The 26,141-nt window shown below is 35.4% G+C and overlaps 1 protein-coding gene across 2 annotated transcripts in view; it reads left to right on the top strand.

The window, feature by feature from the left end:
* LOC105668191 (protein Wnt-11b-1-like) overlaps positions 1-7,776 on the top strand; it is a 161,421-nt gene extending 153,645 nt beyond the window's left edge. For both annotated transcript variants that reach the window (XM_067349812.1, XM_067349811.1), the window contains one exon: positions 4,797-7,776. In XM_067349812.1, the coding sequence (XP_067205913.1) occupies positions 4,797-4,971 (175 nt within the window). In that variant the 3' untranslated portion in view covers positions 4,972-7,776. The remainder of the gene's footprint in view (positions 1-4,796) is intronic.
* Positions 7,777-26,141: the final 18,365 nt, after the last annotated feature.

Raw genomic sequence — 26,141 nt, 5'->3', positions numbered from 1 at the left:
AATGGCGATAATATCGCGGTAGAGAAACTCTCTCGAATGTGTACAAAATGGATTTCACGATCTTATTTTATGAAACTTTTTTGACTAGGCTCAGAAAAAAAATAATGATCCAATTGAATTTGATAATTTTGCCACGCGCCCATGGAAGACTTGAATTTTGTTATAAATTTTAATAGTTTTTCGATAATCTTTAGACCAAATAGGTCGATAAATACGAATTTAATGATGAAATTTTAAAATCTGCGTCCCAAATATACTCCTGATACCAAGTTTTATAAAAATCCGTTAATTTCTTAAATTTTTCAATATTTTTGATGGTCGTATTAGATCCGCCATTTTGAATTTTCAAAATCCGATTTGAGATTTGTATTCAGCATACAGAAAAACTCTTTGGTATTAAGTTTTACAAAAATCCGTTAATTTCTTAAATTTTTAAATCTTTGGCGGCCATATTGGATCCGCCATTTTAGTTTAGACTCATGTGACAGTGCACAGATAAACAGAGTACTCGAAAGTGTTAATTGGAAGAGAAAAACGTCGAATGAATAATCGCTACACTTGAATAATTACCGTTTTTATTATTTTTTTTCGGTTTTCTGAAATTTTAAGTATGATCCAATTGAATTTGATAATTTTGCCACGCGCCATTGGAAAGCTTACATTTTTCTGTAAATTTTAAGATTTTTTCAAAAATTTTTAGATTAAATAGAAAATGGGCAGCATGGATGTAAAGTTGAAAAAGAATGCCCCGTATATATGTATATAAGCTTATTTATATATATTATAATTATACTTATAATATACCTTATAGTTTAAAAATTTCGTAGTAATTTAGTGGAATGTAATAGTATGTAGAATCGCAGTATATTAAAATTATTGAAAAAGAGTAAACTGTACTAAATTTTATATTTCATTTCATTGTCAGTCAAGTTGGGCCAAGAAGGTAGAGTTAGGGTAGATATATGTTGAATAGATTGATTTATTCACTGTTTTCGTTTCATAAATTATTTTCCCGTGGTCACTACAAGCAAAACTTCAAAGTGTAATATGCGCTGATAGCTAACTTGCATATGACAACGCGCTGCGCACGAAATGCAGCGATTATCTATAAAAGTGTAATGTGGAAGTGATGCTTTAGCAACAATTTTAGTTAACTGTTCTTTCTCAAATATGTAATAACATGTCATTTTTATATTTATTTTGCGACTATGCACAACACAAATGCGGTATAAACAATGCGTCATGCAGCGCGACGCATATAATGTGATACTGATAACTCATTTTTGAAAGATGCGATTTCGGAACATAATAAAATCATATATGGTTAAATTCAGCGTAAAAAATGCTACAACTTTTGTCATTACAAAAATTTTGAAATTTGAAAAAATAATAACAAGGGGTAGGGTAAATTAAAAAAAATTACATTTTTTGAAAATCCAATTACACAGTTATAAAGCCCATTACAAGCCGTACAACTTCTATTTGAAACATTTTTTTGTATTGCCTACGGTTTTGGCGATAGTTACATACAAAGAAAAAACTCGTTTTTTTCAAAAGGGTGTTTCACCCCTTAAATTTGAGTTAGGGCCGCTATAAAAAAAATACGTGTCTCCTCAAATTGTATGTTTTACAACATATTTTGAGGAGAATCAAATCGAGAGGGGACACTTGTGAACGTTCTTTTGTGAGTTCAGAACGTAGGTACATTCGACGTTCCTATGCACTATTACAATATAAGGTCGATGTCGAATGCAAAAGAAAACGTTCTTATTAGTTATTATGAAAGAAAACTTTATTATACCATCAAAAGCAAGCGAGAGAAGAAGAAGTAAAAAAAAAGAATGCATGCGCTTGGCATAGATCGATTTATCGATTATACATCACAGAAAAGTAAAAGCGCGAGATTCAAACAAGACTTAACACTCCCACTAATTGAGCGCTCTTTTCCTTTTAAACATAAAATTGCTTATACGTACATATATAACTTAAATTCTCGTATACATATTGCGCATTAATTACATCTAGACGCTTGTTACGCCAATTTCTGTACGTAAAAACAGGAATTGATCACGAGGGATCGCCTTTGTTAAAATGTCTGCAAGCTGATTTTTACTGCAGACATAATGTACATCTATATCACCACAAGTTAATTTTTCGCGTATATAATGATAACGAATGTCCACGTGTTTTGTTCGTTTATGAAATTCCGCGTTGCGTATCAACTTTAGGGCGCTTTGATTGTCAATAAAAAGTGGTATTGAACCTTCCAACGGTTCCTTTATGTCTCGTAGTAGTTGACGTATCCATACAGCCTCTCTTGTTGCACAGGAAGCAGCAATATATTCTGCCTCTGTTGTTGATAGAGATACAGCTGATTGACGTTGACTACTCCAAGTTACTGATCCATTACTCAACTTGAAGATGTAGCCTGTGGTTGACCTTCTTGTATCCATATCGTTGGCGAAATCAGAATCTGAGTATCCTTTTATTATGTTTGGTGCTTCTATTTTCGTATACATTATTCCATAATGTTCTGTTTCTTTAAGATATCTCAATATCCTCTTCACTGCATTCCAGTGTATTTCGTCATATTTATCAAGGTATCTACTTACAACTCCCACTGAAAATGCAATATCTGGTCTGAATACAATTGCAGCAAACATCAAACTGCCAACGGCTTCTCTGTATGGAACTTTCTTTTTCTCTCGGAATTTTGTTCCATTGTTGTCGTCTGAGAATAAATGCACATGATTATCAGCTGGTGTGGAAACTGTTTTTGCATCATCCATATTAAATTTCTTGATTATTTTCCTGATGTAGTTCTTTTGGCTGACAAATATAGACCTTTTGTTCTTGTCATGTCTTTTTTCCATCTCAATGAAACAGCCTACGGTGCTTGCTGTAATCTCGAAGGTTGTTTGCAGTTGAGCTATAATATTTTGAATAGTTTCCTTATCGCTTCCCATAATTAGTCCATCATCAACATACAGAGCAAGTAATATTTTGGACTTATTGAAAGTTCCTTGGTAGACACATTTGTCTGCTTCGCTTTGCATAAATCCAATATCCTTTATAAAAGTATTAAAGCGTTGATTCCAGCATCGTGAAGCTTGTTTAAGGCCATACAATGCCTTATTGAGTTTGCATACCATGCCAGATTTAACTGCTATTCCTTCTGGTGGTGATATACAGAGTGTCCCATTATAAAACATCCACGCAAATTACTCCGAAGATAAGGGTGATGAGGCTTGTAAATTACAGTATTTTGACATAAAATACAAAATATCTTGTAAAACATTCAATTTTTGGGAATCTTACCTTAATACTTTTATGCATAAAATAATGAGACGAATTAATTGATACAAAGAAAACACATAGTTGCTTTCAAGAATAAATATGTAATTTGCAACATGCAACTGCATACTTTTTTTTAAAACCAATGTGTTTTCTTTATACCAATTGATTCGTCTCATTATTTTATGCATAAAAGTATTGAGGTAAGATTCCCAAAAATTGAATGTTTTACAAGATATTTTGTATTTTATGTCAAAATACTGTAATTTACAAGCCTCATAACTCGAAAAGTACTTAATAAAAAATAACTTTATTATAGTGTTTTGAAAAGCTCTTGACACCAGCTATTAGATTTTGGAATCAAAAATAGGGGTTTCTATTTAAAAAACCTAACCTAACCTTGAAATGACCTTGAAGGTCAAGCTCAAGGTCAAATTGAAGGTCACCGTTGAATTCCTCGTTAAAAATTACTTCAGAAATGACCTTGACCTTTTTCAAAAATACCTTACATGAGAAAATATTTAGCCGTCCCGGGACTTAATTGACACCCTGTATATATTTATTTATTTATTTATTTATTTATACAGAACGTACAGAATCAAAATACTATAACAGGAAAATTTTCAAAAAATTAAATAAAAAATTATTGTATGTTTTAAATAAAAAAACTTTTTCAATCCAATTTTAATTCAGTTTTTGAAATATAAACTTATCCTTGAGTCGTGTATATGACAGTTTGTCATGGACTTATAGACAAGCGACTTAACCATAGAATTTGATTGATTAATTTTTAATTTTTTTTTTCAAAAACTATTGTTTGGATCAGTGCTCGGAATTAGTTGATCATTTCGAGCCGATTTCCAAGACGACGCCTCTTATTCCTCTACTACCGCTTGACGCTCGAGCAGACGCGTCGGTGCATGCCGACAGTGCATCTAATGTTTTAACTCAGGAACGTCTATTGTATAAGAGATAAGCAGCTAGGACCTGTAGCTTCTATGATATCATTATTAATATTTTCCTCGCTACAGAAATAATTTCTGTTTTCATAATAAATAATTATTAATAAATAATTAAATTAAAATGTCTGTCCTGAGTTAAAACATTAGACGCGCTGTCAGCAGCTCGGGCGCAGCGTTTGCTCGAGCGTCGAGCGGTAGTGGAAGAATAGGAGGCGTTGTTTCGGGAATCGGCTCGAAATGAGCAACTAATTTTGAGCACTGGTTTAGATTAATAAATTGCAAAAACAATTTTGAGAACATTTCTGCTATAATATTTTGACGTGCGAATCATAGAACACCCTATTGTATATATAGAAAATATTATTGCAATGTAAATTATTTATAGTCAAATATAAAATATAAATACAATATAAATACAATAAAATATAAATAGTAAGATATTAAAAAAAGTAGCGTAATATTGTAAAAAAAATTTAAAAATATAATTTAATATTATAAATATTTCTAAGAACTATTATAAATATAAAATAAATTTTGCAGGCAATGTAATGGCAGTAGTTCCGGATACGAAAGTTGCGAGTACCTATGTTGCGGTCGTAGTCATATCATCAGAACTCAAGAGATCTTGGAGAGATGTGACTGCAAGTATATCAGCTGCTGCTACGTGAAGTGTAAGACGTGCAGACGAATTATAAAGACATATGAGTGCAACTGAGAAAATGTCATAATGTAAATGTAAGACAATTAATATGCGAGAGTGGTAACAACAACCTGAATTGGTTTAAAGAAGAAAGAGTATGTGAATGATAGAATTAAATCCGCGCATATGTGTGACGAAATCTGTTCAACCTATAAATTAAATTAAAACTAAATAAATTTTACAAAATAAACGCAAAGAAAACTCCATATTCTTTCAAGCGAGATTTGCGCATTCAGTAATGAGAAAAACCTGATATCGATCTCATATGATAATAAAAAATAGCGAGATTTGCGCATTCAGTAATGAGAAAAACCTGATATCGATCTCATGATAATAAAAAATATAACTAAAATTAATTATTTAGGCAATAAATTACTTACCGTGAATATTCATATCTATGACTTATAGCAATACATAATAAAAGAGTTAATTGTATCGTGCTATTTGCTATTTATTCAATATATATGTAACAAACCTACACAGTGTATCGAAAAAGAAATCAGACTTTAGTTTTCTTGCAAAAATAGCAGTGCAATCTAATATTTAACAAATGACATTTGAGTATACATATCTCGTCTACCATCTGTCGAAATTTTGTCAAAAACAGACAAGTAGTTTTGGAAATATGCGGTTTGAAATAACAGTACTATTTATCACATCATCACGATAACACAATGCGCAAACATTAAGTTTTAACATTTTGTTTTAAACTTGGTTTAAACTTTGTTTTAACTTGGTAATATATTTACGGAAACGTTTGAATTGATGCGTCAAATTTATCACAATAATTGTCCGTCGCTTATACAAGTTTTTATATAATGCAAACATTTTGAAGACAGAAGCAAGACATTAATAACGATCCAAAGTCAAGCGATTTGAAAGGCATCTTTTATCGTGTATTCATTTCTAAAGGTGAAACTGTCACTGTCAAGTACTACTTGGGAGCAGTGTCGCCAGACGATATTCTGGGTTCTACACGCATCCGAAGACCACGTCCGTCTTCTTCTCTCTCGGTCCTATTGAGTTGACTGTCAGCGGAGAAAGAAGACGATTTGCTCTCTTTTATTAATTGAACGGCCGAACACACACGGACGTCTCCTTGTATGCGTGCGGAGCTCAGAATATGCACGTCTGGCGACACTACTTGAGAGTATTTGTGACGGAGAATGGGTGCAGTTCCGAATAGGTGAAACGCCCGATTGTTTTGAAACTCCACTATTTTATGTAGTTTGGCGCGCTGATTACGAATATGATAATGAAAATCGCCGACTAGGTCATTTTCAAAGTCAAAACAAGGTCAGAAAAAGTGAAAAAATATCACTTTTTTGAGATTATTTCGAGAAATATTGATGTAACAAAAAAAAGTTTCAAATAAAAGTTGTAGTTCTTGTAAAAATACATCATTTATGTTCTATGCATTTTTTTGTGTAAAACTGATAGTTTTCGAGAAAATTGACGTTAAAGATTAAAAACTTTGGTAAGTAGGATGAAACACGGGGGGTTCAGGGGGCTCCGCCCCCCGAGGCGGAAATGGATGCAGGCGGGGAGGGGGGTGCAGGGGGGAAGGGCAGAGCCTCTCCTCCCGCCTATTACATAGCTAGTGTCTATTATAGAAAATAACTTTGAAACACAATATGCTCTCTACCTTGCGTAGGGGTCTTGCTAATCTTTTCAGTATCAAATATTTTTAGTATATTGTAGACTCATCATACCTTTAGTAAGGCGAAGATTTAATTCATATAAACTTTCTGCGCGCACACACTTTGCGTTGGGGTCTTGCTAATCTTTTCAGTATCTAGTATTTTTAGTATATTGTAGATTCATTAGATTTTTAGCAAGGCAAAGACTTATGGTAATAAATATACATAAATTGTATACGCACACACGCCGCTACATTCTTGAACGGCATGCGCATGCAAGCTAAGGCCTACCTGTTTACCAAAGTTTTTTATCTTTAACGTCAATTTTCTCGAAAATTATCAGTTTTACACAAAAAATGCATAGAACATAAATAATGTATTTTTACAAGAACTACAACTTTTATTTGAGACATTTTTTCGTTACATCAATATTTCTCGAAATAATCTCAAAAAAGTGATATTTTTTCACTTTTTTTGGAGTTTTGACCTTGAAAATGACCTTGTCGGCGATTTTCATTGTCATATTCGTAATCAGCGCGCCAAAATACATAAAATAGTGCAGTTAAAAAAAAATTGGGCGTTTCACCTATTCGGAACTTTATCCCGGAGAATCATTAAAATTAGATTAAAATGTCGAAAATTAATACTTGCTGCATGACAATACACTGCCTCAAAAGACAGTCACAAATTTTTAGCCAAAAAACGAGTGTGCGTCATTCAGCACTCACTGTATTCGCCAAATTTATCACCGCACGATTATTTTTTGTCCTGAAAATGGCGATGAAAAGAACATTGACAACATTAAAGTTATACAAACCTTCGAAGGTCATCGAGACTATACCAAAAACGGACTTACACAAATCCATACATACGTTGATTCAGCGTGCCCAGCGTTGTATCGATGCAGATGAAACATACATCAAATAAACGTTTTGATTCTTGACAAAATGAATAATAGGTTTTTTATTCGAAAAGTTAGATTTTTTTTCCGACACACTGTGTGTATCGTCCGGACGATAATAATTTGTTTATGATAACTGCGGAATTAATGTCAATTCGATCGCAAAGAAATAAACATTGTTAACGCTTTGCGAGTGTAGGTCAATGTATATGTACATAAAATGCTTGATTTCAATGTAACCTAAATTACATTCTGCAATTACATATTGTTTGGAAATAACTTCAACTTTATTCAATCATGTCCGATTCCACCAAACAAAAATCACAATGTATATGACTGCATTTCTAATTTGTTATTGTTTACAGTAGCGGTCGATAAAATCTCACGCAGGTACTCAGCAGAATTCTTCGAAATAACCTGTCTTTGATAAGTACTGTAAGGGTGGGAAGAATTAAATTAGGTTTATTTGGGTATACATATATAAATAATTAACATGAGATAGGAATTAATTTAAGGTTATTTTCAAAAGGTGTCGTGCAATATTTATAAAAATGGTAAATCACCGAAAAATGACCGAAAGTGAAAAATCATAAATATCACAAAATATTAGTTATTATTTGAAAATATTAATAATTGTTATAATTAATTATTTGTTCCTATAACTGTTATTGTTATACGTGTTGTGGGAGCATACCGCCACACCGCTGCACTGAAGCGGCATAGTACACCGCGGCGCTGCTACGCACCGCAGGGCCTCAGCCGAGACCTGAGCCTACAGATACACCATCAGGTTGCGCAGGCGGTGTAAGTCTTTCTCACAATCGAGAATCGACGCTGTATAAAAGAGCGTCGACGCAAGCTTTTTCTTCACTCACTCGCTTCAAGGCGAGCTCTCTACTAGGGCCCTTGAGCTGAGTAATAACTCTGCAGTAGCAGAGCGTAACCAGAGGCTAGTTACCTCGTCGTTTTTCGCACAGTGCCTAGAAAGGCACGCAAAAATCAAAAACCTAACCAAATGCCACTGCTGAGAAAGACGTAAGTTTCTATGATACATTACAGTAAGGTAAAAGAAATGATATATTAATTTGTTTGCTTATTTATTTATTTATTTATTATTAATATATTTATGGGCGTGACTAATACTCTTGTACACATCGTACGAGTGATTAAATATAAACATAAGATTAATGAAAAAATTTACGTCTTTCTCAGCAGTGGCATTTGTATTTGGTTCATCTGTTTCATTTTTATTCATTGCAGGTGGATCAGGTATATCGAAAAGTGTTGGTATGGCGTTTGGTTTTAATTTTCGCCAATTATCTGCTCGACCAGTCTCAAACTGTGATTCTTCAAAATGTTTCTGAAATAAAAAAACTGCTTATAAGATAAATGTTCTTATTGATTATAGTTATTCATATTTATGTAATTTCAAACGGTGACAAATCTAAACTACACTTAAAAAAACGATCCATGATTCTAAACAAATAGAAAAAGCTACGTAAATTAAAAATTTAAGAGAATAAACTTACTTCATAGAGGCACGATGATTTGGTTGGTGTCCAAGACTCTCTGCGGAGATTATGTATCCATTGCTGTCGACGAACATCATCCGCAGGAAACAAAAATAATCGAGCGCTTTTTTCTGTTCTATTGGTACAATTGACCGCAACGCAGCAAGGCATTTTGTATTTTTTTTGTTCACAGTCGGATAATCAAAATACACGTAAACATAGAGTTCAAGCAGCTTATAAACCATAACCTAATCATCATAAACTTCTCAGCTCAGCGACAGAGGCGAGAGGGCAAGGAGTGGGGGAATGGAACAAAAATGGCGGAAACGTGAGCAGATGTGAGAATACTCACGTTTTATAGTGCCTTAGTTTGGACCAAGATCTATAGAGAGAAGGTTACCTCAGTAAAGCCTTGTGTCCACGATACTAGAACTCGGTCCGAGATCTCGGACTGAGGGAAAGTTACTAGAACTCGGATCATGTACACACTGAATTTGGATGCAAAACTCGAATAAGAAGCTCAAACGAAAAAATGCATTGCGTCCCATTTTTCGGTACGAGTTATTGCGAGTTATTAGATTTTACTAGTTTCTTTTACTATCTGTCAAGACAAAATATAAGATACTTATAGTGATACGAGATACTGTGAACAATATAAATAATATTTTAGTAAGTAATTATAGAATTGAAAAAATAAGAGAAATATAATTCTTAAATAAAATAAATTAATAAGATTAATAATTAATAAGATTTACATAAGTAGTTATTATTAGTTTTAATGCAGATTAAATTAGACATTAAAAATATATTATAACCTATATATACATATTATTTTTCAAGAAAAGTATAATAATATATAAAATTGATTTTCAGAAAAAACTTCTTTTATAATAAAAAATGGATAATAAGGAAAATGTTAAAATTTTATTAATGTTATATCAACAACATTCTTGTTTATATGTTACAAAAAGTGTTGATTATCATAATCGTATGAAACGAGATCAAGCTTTACAGATAATCTATAATCAGTACAAAGAATTAACAGGACAACCACTAACAACTGAAATTGCAAAAAAAAAATTAATAATTTAAGATCACAATATCTGGACCATCTAAATAAAATAAAACATTCGAAATCAAGCGGTGCATCACTTGATGATATCTATAAACCAACTTGGCAATATAACATAGATCAGAAAATCATCGTAAAGAATCGTAACTCGATTACAACGCTAACTATATTCAGCCAAGTATAAATATTATTGTTCGAGGATTCGGACCGAGATCTCGGATTGAGTTCTAGCATCGTGGACACAAGGCTTTAGCGTATATGGCTTTGTGCATGCGCGGCGATGGAAATGCAGTGCCGACACATGTCGTGTGCAGGACCTCACGCGGGACTTTTGACAGGAGGAGGTTAGGAAGATATAAATAAGGTAAGGCTTTTGTATTTATTAATTAGAAGCATAGAGTCCGATATAGAAAATAAAGCCAAAAAATAGAGTCCGAAAATTTCAATCATCTTGGCTAGATGAAAATATTTTTAAAGGATGGTTGACTCCACATCCTACACAAGAGAAAGCTTTGTGTATTGCATGTAATCAAGCTATCAGTTGTAAATCTAATTTAATTGAACATTCACAATCGGTCCAACATATAAAACAAATAAATTCAAAAAATTTAGACATTGATTTTTCAGACGCTGCTAATAGTACAGTTACTCTTTCGCATAAAGATAAAGTAAAACGCGCCGAGATATTTAGCAGATAATTAGCAGCATTTTTTGCAGAACACAATATTGCTTTTTATTCCGCAGATCACTTAATTCCATTATTAAAAGATATCTGTATGATCCCTGAAGTTGTATCAGATCTTTCACTGGCACGAGATAAATGTACAAAAGTAGTAACACAAGTTATTGCAAAACGCAAAGTTAAAAAAATTATCAAAAATATTCAAAATTGTAGATTTTCGATATTAATAGATGAAAGTACTGATATTTCGGATAAAAAACTTATGTGTATTCTTGTACAATATGTTTCACCTGTAACTAAAAAAGTAATTACACAATTGTTAGATTTATTATCCATAGATGCAACAAATTGTTCCGCGAACAAACTTTTTGAAATTTTTAGAAGTATGTTTGAAAAGAAAGAAATTCCTTTAAAAAATATAGTCGGAATGGCAAGTGATAATGCATATGTAATGATTGGATGCAATAATTCTTTTATGTCACGTTTAAAATTAGAAGTACCGGGTCTTGTTATGTTAAATTGTATTTGCCATTCATCCGCGCTTGTAGCAAGTAAAACTTGCGAAAAACTTCCAGAGTCGTGCGAAAGTTTAATTCGAGGAGTTAGTACTTATATCTCAGGTAGTGCAAAGAGATGTGCAATTTTGGGCAAATTTCAAGATTTTTTTGATGTGGAAAGAAACAAGATTTTAAAGTTATCAAATACTCGGTGGTTAGTGTTACATAAATGCATTGTAAGATTATTAGATAATTGGGATGTTTTAAAAAATTATTTTGTTTTGGCTGTAGTAGAAGATAAATTAAAATCTGCGGAAATTATTTTAAATCAATTAAATGATAATTCAATAAAAGCATATTTATTATTTTTTAAATATTCCTTGAATTTTTTTAATAACTTTTAATGCTCTTTTCCAATCTCGTAAGGTTTTAATTCATACATTGTTTGAAAATAGCCAACGATTAATTCGCGAAATAGCACAAAATTTTATTATTCCAAAAGCTTTAGAATGTATTGTTACGTCCTGATCAGACTTCACGATTCTTTTCTTTTTATTAAATATCAGACCTAGTAAACACGGGACCAACAAAAACTCTTAAAAAATATTATAACGCCAAAGCTGTTTTTCTTACGAGACACCATGAGCTCGAACTTTCTCACGGAGAAAAATAGCAAGGGGGATAGATATTTAAAAATACTTTGGTCGGTCAGCGTGCCTATCGTCGTCAGAAAAATCATAAAAGTCAAAACTTACGGTAACCGGAGTCTTTAGTCGACTCCAGATGTTTAAAGTAAGAAATAAAAACTGGCACCAGCTAGCCATATACTTGGATTTCGCCTACGGGAACCCTAGTAGATAGGATTTTACCGAGTGACGATCGGGCAATGACCACAGTCGCACGCCTAGAAGGCATAACACCTGATACGGTGTACGTGTTCAGTAGGTCTGGGAAACCGAGATGCATTAATCGCACTCTCCACGCAACCCCAGGGCCACGCGACAGTCGTAAACTGTCAAATTTATTAGATCAGTGACCCAAGGCCTCGCGAACTCATATACCGATTCTCAACCCTCCAATCCGGAAGCCGGGAATCGGGGCAAGCACCTCTATAGACCACCCTTCGTTCCGTCGTACGGTCTAAAGACTACGCCCACCTAGATCTTAAGACACTGAGATGCACCCCACCTATACTAATTAACACCAACCGGGTTACGCCACCTCAAAAACCTACCCCCATCGCATATGGACCCGAAACGACGCTATTCCTTATTTGTTAGGGCCCCTTTCTTCCTACCCCCATTCCAAGTAACTTAATTACCTAAACCTAATCCTATTAGCTAAAAATGACGCCACCCTCCCCCACATTAAAAATCTTCTCACAAGACTAATTTCTATTCGATCCCCGCTTCAAAAACCTAAGATTTTCCAAATGGATCCACCCCAAGGAAAGGGTATAAAAACCCGTGTTTTGGTGGCTCCAAACACAATTATACACAATTAGTCACTCAGTTCATCAAGCAAGTTTTGCCAAGTCCTTAAGACAGTTTTTCGAGTAGTTCGGGCCGCGAAATAAAAAAAGGTCGATACTTTGTCACGATTAAGTGGTGCATCTCAAATAGAGGGTCCATCACCCTGACGACACCATCCCGCAGCAGGGTGCCCACACGTTTACAAAAGGTCCGACGCCTACACACCATCCCTCAACGGGGCGCCTGCTCAAAACCACCGTACACATTCAACCCAATTCGAAACTATCTTGTAACGAGTAAGTTAGTTCATTTGTTTTTATTTTTCTTCTCATCAGTATTCTTTTTATTCTTATTATGTGCTCCGTCCCTATTTCGCTTAAAATTTTTGTGTTATTTATCAGTGAGAACTGAACATTCGCCGCGACCCAACAATCGTCGGAATCGCTCGGACCTTTCGGCATTCGCTCTCTGCATAGCTATATTTCTTCCACCATACATTAGATACGCGGCGAGGGTCACCGTAAGACCCGTTAGAATTAGGCGACACACCCCACGTAGTAACTCTCGTACAACGACACACACTCAAACCGACCCACCTCCTGTATCACCATCGATTCCTCAGGAATCTCCTCAACAATCTCCTGAACCCTTTCTTGACCTTTCACCACTTCCTACCCCCAGGTTCATTTCTCCGATCCTAGAAGAGCTCCTGGAGTACAGACCCCCTTCGCCTGTCCGTTTCCACCCTCCTCCAGTAGAGGCTCAACTGGAGGAACTCCCACATAACAATCCGGAGTTCGACAACATATCCGTCAACTCCGCAGCCACCACCATTGAATACGTCAAGCCTCCTCCGCATCTTCCTCACCCTGTATTAACAGGGTTTGACTTCTTAAATCTAGTCCTCTCCCCTGAGGAATAATCCACACACACACACACACACACACACACACACACACACACACACACACACACACACACACACACACACACACACACACACACACACACACACACACACACACTTGTAAGGAATACACGAATAAAATTATTAACACCTGCGATTAAGAATTAAGTTTTGTATCCTAATTATAAATTTAATCAAATTAAAATGTTGTCTTTAGTAAAGTAAACTTTTGTTCTTTTTCATTTAACCACACCCTTCTCGTTCGTCACCCCCTCACACCTTCCCTCTCAAATTGCGCACAAAGGTTCCGTTCCGGGTAATAGGGATTCAATTCCTTGACCCAAAAAGGGAACCACGAGCGGTTGACTCGTTGACGGAGTAAAAACGACTCTTCTAGTCGCTGACCCGTCGCAAGTCCTAAACTTGCCGCTCGGCTCGTGCGGTCAGGCCCGTTTACGTCGATCGCCGAGCCCAACGGAAAAATTCTACATCTATCAGGACATAACAGTATTATTGATTTAAATATAGAGGATAAAAGAAATATTCAAGATATTAATAATATATATGTTGGACCGGAATGTGAAAGTTTTTTAGAAACACTATCTTCAGAATGCGCGCGGGAAATTAAATTAAGTTGTTTAAAATTTTACTTAACTGCAGTTCGCGAAATGTTAAAACGTTTACCGTACAAAGATTCTATTTTTCAACAATTAATGTTTTTACAGCCGAAAATTGCTCTTTATGACGAAGCTAGAGTCAAATTTAAAGATTTAACTTTTATTGCAACGCGTATAGGACATATTGATATAACTAAATTAGCTTTTGAATGGAGAATCTTACCATCAGTTTTTAGTAATGAAGAAAAAAAAGAGTTAACTTCTTTAGAAATCGATGTCATGTGGAAAAAAATTTTAGAATTTGAAAACTTTAATGGGGAAAAAATGTTTCCAAATTTAGAGTCATTAGTCGAAGCAGTTCTTTCTTTTCCCTATTCTAATGCCGAAGCGGAACGAATTTTTTCAATGGTTAGCGATATGAAATGTAAAAAAAGAAATCAATTATCTAATGAAACTGTTTCCGCGATTTGTATAATACGATCGAGTTTTCAGGCTAAAGGCATTAATTGTACAAATTTTGAAATTGATTCCGAACATTTAAAATTACACAATCCGTTAAATTTATATGAAAAATCAAGCAATTTATCTGATGGCTCTTAATATACTTTTATTTTAATATTTATTGTTTTTATGTGCAATATTAGTGCAATGTTTTATAGTATTAATTTATTTAATATAATTTATTTTTTGTTTATAATAGATTGACACATCTAGCCAAAGACTTTTATGCATGTTGGTTATGTATAATTAATATTGTTCGGCATTTTTCAGATTTTATTATTAGTTTTTTATTTATAATATACAGGGTGTTGCATATACATATTGGGCAGTACGACGGGTTGCGCGGCATACTTTGCAGGGATAGGCGCGGTTCAGTGGGTAATGACAGCATATATACGTACCATCATAACTTATTGATCGAATTGATTGCGCGCATTTTTACTAATTTTGAGTTTACAGCGTTTCAATTATGACGGACTTGAATAATTGTTGCGATTATTACTAGAGAAGCTAAAACACATTAAAGATGAAAAATTAAATTTTAGAAAGTTAACACGTTAAAAGAAGCTGGTTGAAGTTTGGAACGTTCCTGGAACGATTTTTTAAAAATGATTTGTCGTTCTTGTCCTTTTGCAGGGAGGAAGTTTTGAGACCCACAAACAAAGTACAAAAGAGACCGATCCGATACATGCGTCGGAAGACACCCTTATACCCGAAAAACCACCCCCAAAATCACTTAAACAATTCTAGCCAAGCTAAAAATGACTTGTCGCTCTTTTCCTTCTGCACAGAGAAAGTTCTGAGGCCCTCACACGACATGCAAAAAAGACCGATTCGATACATGCGTCGGAAGACACCCTTATACCCGAAAAACCACCCCCAAAATCACTTAAACAATTCTAGCCAAGCTAAAAATGACTTGTCGCTCTTTTCCTTCTGCACGGAGAAAGTTCCGAGGCCCTCACACGACATGCAAAAAAGAACGATTCGATATATGCGTCGGAAGACACCCTTATACCCGAAAAACCACCCCCAAAATCACTTAAACAATTCTAGCCAAGCTAAAAATGACTTGTCGCTCTTTTCCTTCTGCACAGAGAAAGTTCCGAGGCCCTCACACGACATGCAAAAAAGACCGATTTGATAAATGCGTTAGAAGACACCCTTATACCCGAAAAACCACCCCCAAAATCACTTAAACCATTCTAGCCAAGCCAAAAATGACTTGTCGCTCTTTTCCTTCTGCATGGAGAAAGTTCCGAAGCCCTCACATGACATGCAAAAGAGACCGATTCGATACATGCGTCGGAAGACACCCTTATACTCAAAAAACCACCCCAGAGCGTCTAAAAAATCCTCGCTTAACAAAAAATAACTTGTTGCTCTTCTCCTTTAGCATAAAGAAAGTTCTGAGGCCCTTACATAACATATAAAACAGACCGATCCGATACATGCGTCGGAAGACACCTTTATACCCGAAAAACCACCCCCAAAGTCACTTAAACAATTCTAGCCAAGCTAAAAATGATTTGTCGCTTTTTTCCTTCTGCCCGGAAAAAGTTCCGAGGCCCTCACGCGACATGCAAAAGAGACCGATTTGATACATGCGTCGGAAACACCCTTACACACAAAAAACCACTCCAGAGTCTAAAAAATTCTTGCTTAGCAAAAAATAACTTGTCGCTTAGAATGGTTTAAGTGATTTTGGGGGTGGTTTTTTGGGTATAAGGGTGTCTTCCGACGCATGTATCAAATCGGTCTTTTTTGCATGTCGTGTGAGGGCCTCGGAACTGTCTCCGTGCAGAAGGAAAAGAGCGACAAGTCATTTTTAACTTGGCTAGAATGGTTTGAGTGATTTTGGGGGTGGTTTTTCGGGTATAAGGGTGTCTTCCGACGCATGTATCGAATCGGTCTTTTTTGCATGTCGTGTGAGAGCCTCGGAACTTTCTCCGTGCAGAAGGAAAAGAGCGACAAGTCATTTTTAGCTTGGCTAGAATGGTTTGAGTGATTTTGGGGGTGGTTTTTCGGGTATAAGGGTGTCTTCCAACGCATGTATCGGATCGGTCTGTTTTATATGTTATGTGAGGGCTTCAGAACTTTCTCTATGCTAAAGGAGAAGAGCGACAAGTTATTTTTTGTTAGGCGAGGATTTTTTAGGCGCTCTGGGGTGGTTTTTTGAGTATAAGGGTGTCTTCCGACGCATGTATCGAATCGGTCTCTTTTGCATGTCGTGTGAGGGCTTCGGAACTTTCTCCATGCAGAAGGAAAAGAGCGACAAGTCATTTTTAGCTTGGCTAGAATGGTTTAAGTGATTTTGGGGGTGGTTTTTCGGGTATAAGGGTGTCTTCCGACGCATGTATCAAATCGGTCTTTTTTACATGTCGTGTGAGGGCCTCGGAACTTTTTCTGTGCAGAAGGAAAAGAGCGACAAGTCATTTTTAGCTTGGCTAGAATTGTTTAAGTGATTTTGGGGGTTGTTTTTCTGGTATAAGGGTGTCTTCCGACGCATGTATCGGATCGGTCTGTTTTATATGTTATGTGAGGGCCTCAGAACTTTCTCTATGCTAAAGGAGAAGAGCGACAAGTTATTTTTTGTTAGGCGAGGATTTTTTAGACGCTCTGGGGTGGTTTTTTGAGTATAAGGGTGTCTTCCGACGCATGTATCAAATCGGTCTTTTTTGCATGTCGTGTGAGGGCCTCGGAACTTTCTCTGTGCAGAAGGAAAAGAGCGACAAGTCATTTTTAGCTTGGCTAGAATTGTTTAAGTGATTTTGAGGGTTGTTTTTCTGGTATAAGGGTGTCTTCCGACGCATGTATCGGATCGGTCTCTTTTGTACTTTGTTTGTGGGTCTCAAAACTTTCTCCCTGCAAAAGGACAAGAGCGACAAATCATTTTTAAAAAATCGTTCCAGGAACGTTCCAAACTTCAACCAGCTTTAAAAGAAACAAATATGATACAACAAAATTTCTTTCTTTACCGCTCTATCAAAATTTACAACGCTAACACGCGCGAAAAGTAAAGCGGTAAAGAAAGAAATTTTGTTGTATCATATTTGTTTCATTTAACGTATTAACTTTCTAAAATTTAATTTTTTATCTTTAATGTGTTTTAGCTTTTCTAGTAATAATCGCAACGATTATTCAAGTCCGTTATAATTAAAACGCTGTAAACTCAAAATTAATAAAAATGCGCGCGATCAATTCGATCAATAAGTTATGCTACGTATATATGCTGTCATTACCCACTGAACCGCGCCTATCCCTGCAAAGTATGCCGCGCAACCCGTCGTACTGCCCAATATGTATATGCAACACCCTGTATATTATATAATTAACACATGTGATAAAATGTGATTAATGATACATAAGTACCTGAGAAAAGTACCTGAGGAAAGCCAATAATACTGTGCAATGTTTTTTTTTTATTAATTTAAGATTTTAGTTACTCTTTAATTAATAATATATATTTTTGTTGTATAAATACTGGTAAGGTTTTGGCAGTTTTCCTTACCCTAGCAACGAATGTTGGTATTTTTTAAGATTTCTGCCATAAATAAAATTATTTTATTTTATTTAGGTAGTGTTTTATTTGAAAAATATATATAACCTTTTCCCCTTTTCCTCTTATTCTTTTTATTATAAATAATATTTATAAAATAATTAAATTATATATATATAATGTATTTTTGTACATATATATATGTATATATGTTTTCTTTTTTAATACATTAAACAAATTTTTATTACTTAAAATGTAGCTGGGTAACGGTGCCCTTTTTTATATGCATGAAGCACTTTACTGACGCCGTATGGTCGCACATGGCCGCAAACAAACCGGTCCCTAATCGGAACACTGATTATGTATCGAGTCAATCGCCAGTTAATTGTGCTTATCAGAATATCGTTGTCTACGCTGTAGTATATCGCGGGGAACTTTGGCTTCCCGTTGGTGGAAACACCTTCGTTTTAGTTATATTTGTGTTAAGAGATTCATGTTATGTTTGTAAGCGATATTCGCCTAATTGATTTACGTTTTCTTTGGTTAAAACCGCCTTCGAATTTCGCCTGTAACGAGATGATAATCGTGTATGAAACTGCTAAGTGATTACCGAGTATCGCGTATTTCACGAAAAGAAATCTCGTCTGAAAAACGATTGACGAGCCGAAGTCTATCATTTTGAGTCGGGTTATCTAGGCTCGAGATCTCGTTGCGTTCCACCGTGAATAATACTGCCCACCCTTCGGGCACGCGGGCCTACATCTCACCTATTATTTGTATATACCTTGTTAAATATACTATTCTCTTTTTACATGTTGTCGTAATCATTTTCTACCCTCTCTCTCCAAATACGATTCCGAAATAAAGAACTCCGCCCCTCTGCCATTTGGTAAAAAAGAATCAACCGGAGCCACGGTGTAAGAATATAAGGTGATTTCACGACCATTGTATTCTATCAAAAAATCTGTGATCAAGATGTCATAGTTAAGGCATGTCACACAAGATGTCACGTTGGTGCAAGATCGCAAGTAAAAAAGAATAGGAGATGTGGATAGATGTGGATAGAAAAGGATAGATGATGAATCTCTAAAGCACATCTATATATAATTATAATCCTAAATAATACAAATTTTTTAAAATAAAACTTTTAACATTATGTATAAAAATATATATTACTAACAAAATATTTTTTTATTTTTTTAAAACAAATTATTCTTAGTTAAATTTGCAGAAAATATAATTAATAATGTATTCCATTCTTTATAAAAAATTAAGTTTCTTTAAGAAAATGAATATTTATAATTAAGTTCTGCAGGACAATAAAATTTTAATAAAATTTCTATATATGTATATATACAGGGTGTCCCATTATAAAACATCCACGCAAATTACTCCGAAGATAAGGGTGATAGCAAAAAATGACCTTAACAAACGTTGTAGGATTAAAAGTGGCTAACTGAGGGTGACCTTGACTTTGACCTCTCAGTTGATTTTCAAGGTTATTTGAAGGTCAGAGTAATTTTTTTAAATGGAAACCCCTATTTTTGATTCCAAAATCTAATAGCTGGTGTCAAGAGCTTTTCAAAACACTATAATGAAGATATTTTTCATTAAGTACTTTTCGAGTTATGAGGCTTGTAAATTACAGTATTTTGACATAAAATACAAAATATCTTGTAAAACATTCAATTTTTGGGAATCTTACCTCAATACTTTTATGCATAAAATAATGAGACGAATCAATTGGTATAAAGAAAAACACATAGTTGCTTTCAAGAGAAAATATGTAGTTTGCAACATGCAACTGCATACTTTTTTTTAAAACCAATGTGTTTTCCTTATACCAATTGATTTGTCTCATTATTTTATACATAAAAGTATTAAGGTAAAATTCCCAAAAATTGAATGTTTTACAAGATATTTTGTATTTTATGTCAAAATACTGTAATTTACAAGCCTCATAACTCGAAAAGTACTTAATGAAAAATAACTTCATTATAGTGTTTTGAAAAGCTCTTGACACCAGCTATTAGATTTTGAAATAAAAAATAGGGGTTTCTATTTAAAAAAATTACTCTGACCTTTAAATGACCTTAAAAATCAACTGCGAGGTCAAAGTCAAGGTCACCCTCAGTTGGCCCCCTTTTAATCCTACAACGTTTGTTAAGGTCATTTTTTGCTATCACCCTTATCTTCGGAGTAATTTGCGTGGATGTTTTATAATGGGACACCCTGTATATATTTAAAGTCCCTCAACACGTAGCCACCTAGCGATTCAATGTGGAACAATGACGGGAAAATCACAAAAATTTGTTGCCGTGAAATCACCTTATATTCTTACACCGTGACCGGAGCTAAGCCGTCGTTTTCGCGAGAAATTATAACGCATTTAGTGCGGCGCAATTTCGGATGCGCCTGGCGCCCAGTAACTTATATGGTAGTGAAGATCGATTTTTCGACTATCACATACGACGAAGTTTTGTCAGCCACCGTCTCGCAGTTTTATACGCGAGGCGGAAGAAAAGTGTCGCAGATAATAACGAGAATTGTGATGTATTTTTATCGATTAGAGTTTTATTTATACCATTAATAATTGGTGATTCTCCCCAAGAAATTTTTTCATTTTTACCCTTGTTGCGCCTTGTTATTGAGTATCGGAATTATCAAAGGTATATTGCACTAGAAAACTCTCGTTACTCTTGTCATTTAATGTAGATGAGAATATTTAATTTTTTTTGCTGTTCACTTTTGTATATAACAGCTGATGGTTCTATTTTATCGAGTCTATTGCATCAAACAACTTTAGTAGTTATATTGTTACAGAGTTCCCAAGTATTGTCAATTCTCCGGCAATAAGACACATAATGTGCCGGGAGTTGGGCAATAGTTCCCATCAATCTAGAAAAAAATGAAAACAACGAATGATACGTTTTAAAATAACAATAATTCGATTATTAGAAATATAAAATAATTTGGATAAAGTTCCGAATAGGTGAAACGCCCGATTTTTTTGAAACTGCACTATTTTATGTATTTTGGCGCGCTGATTACGAATATGATAATGAAAATCGCCGACAAGGTCATTTTCAAGGTCAAAACTCCAAAAAAAGTGAAAAAATATCACTTTTTTGAGATTCTTTCGAGAAATATTGATGTAACGAAAAAATGTCTCAAATAAAAGTTGTAGTTCTTGTAAAAATACATTATTTATGTTCTATGCATTTTTTGTGTAAAACTAATAATTTTCGAGAAAATTTACGTTAAAGATTAAAAACTTTGGTAAACAGGTAGGCCTTAGCTTGCATGCGCATGCCGTTCAAGAATGTAGCGGCGTGTGTGCGTATCCAATTTATGTATATTTATTAAATCTTTGCCTTGCTAAAAATCTAATGAGTCTACAATATACTAAAAATACTAGATACTGAAAAGATTAGCAAGACCCCAACGCAAGGTGTGTGCGCGCAGAAAGTTTATATGAATTAAATCTTCGCCTTATTAAAGGTATGATGAGTCTACAATATACTAAAAATATTTGATACTGAAAAGATTAGCAAGACCCCTACGCAAGGTAGAGAGCATATTGTGTTTGAAAATTATTTTCAACTTCTATAATAGACACTAGCTATGTAATAGGCGGGGGGAGAGGCTCCGCCCCTCCCCCTGCACCCCTCTCCCCGCCTGCACCTATTTCCCCCTCGGGGGGCCCCGCCCCCCGAACCCCCCGTGTTTCATCCTATTTACCAAAGTTTTTAATCTTTAACGTCAATTTTCTCGAAAACTATCAGTTTTACACAAAAAATGCATAGGACATAAATGATGTATTTTTACAAGAACTACAACTTTTATTTGAAACTTTTTTTTGTTACATCAATATTTCTCGAAATAATCTTAAAAAAGTAATATTTTTTCACTTTTTCTGACCTTGTTTTGACCTTGAAAATGACCTAGTCGGCGATTTTCATTATCATATTCGTAATCAGCGCGCCAAACTACATAAAATAGTGGAGTTTCAAAACAATCGGGCGTTTCACCTATTCGGAACTGCACCCAATAATTTTTATACCTGTACTCGTCTGTATTTAAATTTAATTTTATTGGAAAGTCTTTTAATGCGAACTTCATTCCTGAACGCTGGTAATGCTTTCCCGAATATTCAATTTAATAAATATTTGATCATTGTAAGTTCTTTGACATGAACAACTTCCAGAACACTTTTTTTGGAATTGAAATAACTTTGTGAAATGTTTAGAAGAAAAATGCTTTCTGAAGTGCACTAAGTCTTTTTTAATTATATTATGGTTGACACATAGCGTGAGAACAGGTGATGAATAAGTATCATATATTGAACAATGATATGTATCTAAGGCACTTGATGGAAAACATGTTCTCCAGATAACAGCTGGATTATTCCACAAATCAATGGAAAACGACGAAATATTTCGCCTCCCAAAACTAGCTTGAATTTTTGAGCTAAATAATTGTTGTAAAAGTTTACATCTTTCTTTGTAAATATTCGCACAAGATCCCCTTTTAATAAAATTAAGAATAAATTGCATTGTCTTGTTGGCATTTGATTCTATTGATGTAAAATATTGTGATTTATCCATAGCCGCTGTGCATAATATTTGTATTATAGAATCGAATGGACAAGTATTTCTTGCAAAATAGGGTTGTTTATCAATTAAAGTCGGTTGATTGACGTTATTACCATTTTTTAAAAGCATTAATTTTTCAATATCTTTAATACGATTGTTACGATGACGAATATCTGCTTGAGATTGGTAACCACATTTTTTTCTTTACATATTCTTTCTGCTTACTTCATTTTTGATCACTGATTTGATTATTATTATTATCGAGAACTTCTTCTTCAATGTTAGGAGATTCTAAGAAAGTTCGACAGTCTTTCTAATTTTTTATACTCCATAATATTTGGAATCCATGTAATGGCAAAGCAAGTTCCGAATTATTTAAATTTGACAGTATTTTTATTGGTGACTTAACACTTGAATTTCTTTCCTGATTACACGTTATTAATTTTGATGCTAATATTGTAGCATTACCAGAATAGTGTTCAAATATTATTTTCAAAAATTTATCTGCTTTCAAAAGTCCAGAGTAATTTTTTAATACTCGATTTTTTAAATCGTTAAAATGTTCTTTCGTTGAAGCAGTACTTGCACGTCTTGTAAACTCAGGAAGAGCAGCAGAAGACCATAATAAAAACTTATACGCAAGTGGTAAAAAGCTATCAATAAAATCATTAGAAAAAAAAGGATTGGATTCCGTACCCAGAGTTTTTGAACTCTTAGAGTAGTATGTTGGCAGGTATGGGGCGTCACAACAAACCCCCACCACCTACCCCGTCTAGGCCCCCCGCAGTGGGTCTGGCGCCAAAACATTCCCCCACTCCTCTCTGACGAGATGGGAAAAAAAGATGGCGGCTACGGGTAAACAAGATGGCGGATGTTGACAAGATGGCGGAAATTTTTATTTTTCCGAATTGAGAAAATCCAAACGGGGTTCGAACCTGGATCGCTGGATTTCTAGTCCTGGTTCTAGTCTGCTGGGCTACCTATAGATCTAATGAAGCAAGTCGTAGGGTCGTATTTATAGTAGGCGCGGGATGACGTAAATTTTTATTTTTTTTCGAATTGAGAAAATCCAAACCGGGTTCGAACCTGGATCGCTGGGTTTCTAGTCCTGGTCCTAGTCCGCATGGCTACCTATAGATCAAATGAAGTAAGTCGTAGGGTCATATTTATAGCTATGGGGCCTGGCAGGTATGGGACCTGGCAGGTATGGGGCATCAAAACAAACGACGTCACACAGTCGTCCCGTGAAGGAGCGTATTTATGGTGGAGCCGCGTCTATATGAGGTACCCCGGACTCTCTGGCAGGTATGGGAAATGTAAACAAACATCGTCAAGGTGTCGGGCGGGGGATGATAGAACTACGACCTGTGAGCGGGCAAGTATGGAAGAACAAAAGAACGACGGAGTCAAACGGTGGATTCTGCTAGACCGATATTTGACGAGATGACGACTAAGGGGGTGCAAACGGTATAGAGCGTGCACCGGTATAGCGAACAAAAGAACGCAGCGACGAATGATCGGACGACTTTTAGTCTGATAATTGGCATGCTGGTTAAGGTGGCAGCGATATCTCGTGAGCGGAGTGAGCCACCCCGCGGATTGAGCGAGCTGTATGGATTGGCGAGTGCAGGAACATGCGAAAAGAGGAAACAAACACGAGAAATGGAATACAAAATCGTTTATTTGGAATTTTTCTTAAGAATACATAATCAAACATTACAGTCAAAATATAAAAATATTTTATTTGACTTACTAAATACGTTTTAAAAATATTATTTTAAAGCATGCATCGAGAAATGTTAAATATATAAAATAAAATGTTTTATTTGAAATTTTTAAAAATACATCGTTGAATATTACAACAAGTACTTGTACGTACTTTCGTTTGCTCATTTTTTTTACAATGAAAAATTTTGCGATATAAGCATACTATCAGTCTGTCGTTTTGGTTATAATTATCGGTGAAAAGACGAAGAAATTGCTCAAGGTTGTAACCAAGAGACAAATAGTAAAGAAACACGCAACAATATTGGCCGCATGTTTGCGAAAAAAAATCCTTGTAGCTGCACGGTGTTCCATCGATACGTGGTGGAATTTTGTCGAAGTCGCAGATGAAATCGTTGATCCGAATGTGGCGGGATTCCGTAACTATCGAAATATGTGCCGGTACCGTGCTCGTCGATGTAAAAGGCGACCCAGTGTCTTCCGGGGCGATCATGCTCGTCTGTATTAGCGACAATGGCTGTCGACCTCGTCTACACCCTCGGTAGTCTGTCGGCAGGATAGACTCCCGCATATCTGACATTGAGACGCAACGCGTGTAAGATTTCCAACGAATTCATTTGTCGCGTAACAAAACGGTGCTCGTGCGCGAGGAATTATTTGTATAGTAGAGTCGCAGGGGTTTATCTCCTTACGCGTAGAGTAGACGTTCTCGAATGATTGTGCGGAGATGGTTTGTTGAGCGTTGCTATCGGTAGGATATTCTTCTTTCTTTACACACGGTATATCTTTTGCAATGTAATTACGTGATTGATTCTTGTCTTCTTCTTCTTCTTCTTCTTTTTTTTCCGTACGCCACGCCTCGATATTGCGAATTATATCGAGATTTTTATTCTTTTTCATAAAAACGCCGCTTTTTCGCTTATGCTCCAATTTTCATGAGAAAGATCATCGCAGCTCGAAACGATGCTACACTCACTGCTGGTGTTTTGAGCGCCTATCCAACGTTTCAATTTGCCGGCGTTGCGTAACGCGCAAAGAAATTTGTCTGTAGAGCAAAATCGAAAACCGTGGTGAGAGCACCGATGTCCGCTCTCTTTGTCTTCCGGCAAATTTTTAAACGCCGGAGAAATTCCTTCTAGATTATATACGTTTCTGGAAAGTAGACGCCTCAGATAGCGGACCTTTTCTTGCCCCCTGCTATAGATGTAGTGCACTCGACGTGTTATTTCTCGCAGTTGTATTACGAAACATTTAAGATCGGTTTCGCCATCGAACCACTCGATTCCGTGATAATTTCGCGAAAGCCAGTTGTTTTCTCGTCTCGATTTTTCAGGTAAATCGTCAAAGGGATAGGGAGGCGTCATAATCCAGTGTCCGATAATTGCGGAGTTAAGCGCGACAACAGCCACTTCTTTCGGAATAAACTTTTCATCGGCATCGCGGAAACCCTGTATATCGATGACTATATCCATGGTTATGTCCAAGTACTCGCTCTTTCTTTTCAAACGAAGCGACGCCGTTCGCGTCTCGAACAAAACTGAATCTCTTTCCGTTGCTTTACACGTC

The sequence above is a fragment of the Linepithema humile genome, chromosome 2 (genome assembly GCF_040581485.1).
Source record: "Linepithema humile isolate Giens D197 chromosome 2, Lhum_UNIL_v1.0, whole genome shotgun sequence".
Taxonomy (NCBI): domain Eukaryota; kingdom Metazoa; phylum Arthropoda; class Insecta; order Hymenoptera; family Formicidae; genus Linepithema; species Linepithema humile.
This window is presented reverse-complemented; position numbering and strand designations above follow the sequence as displayed.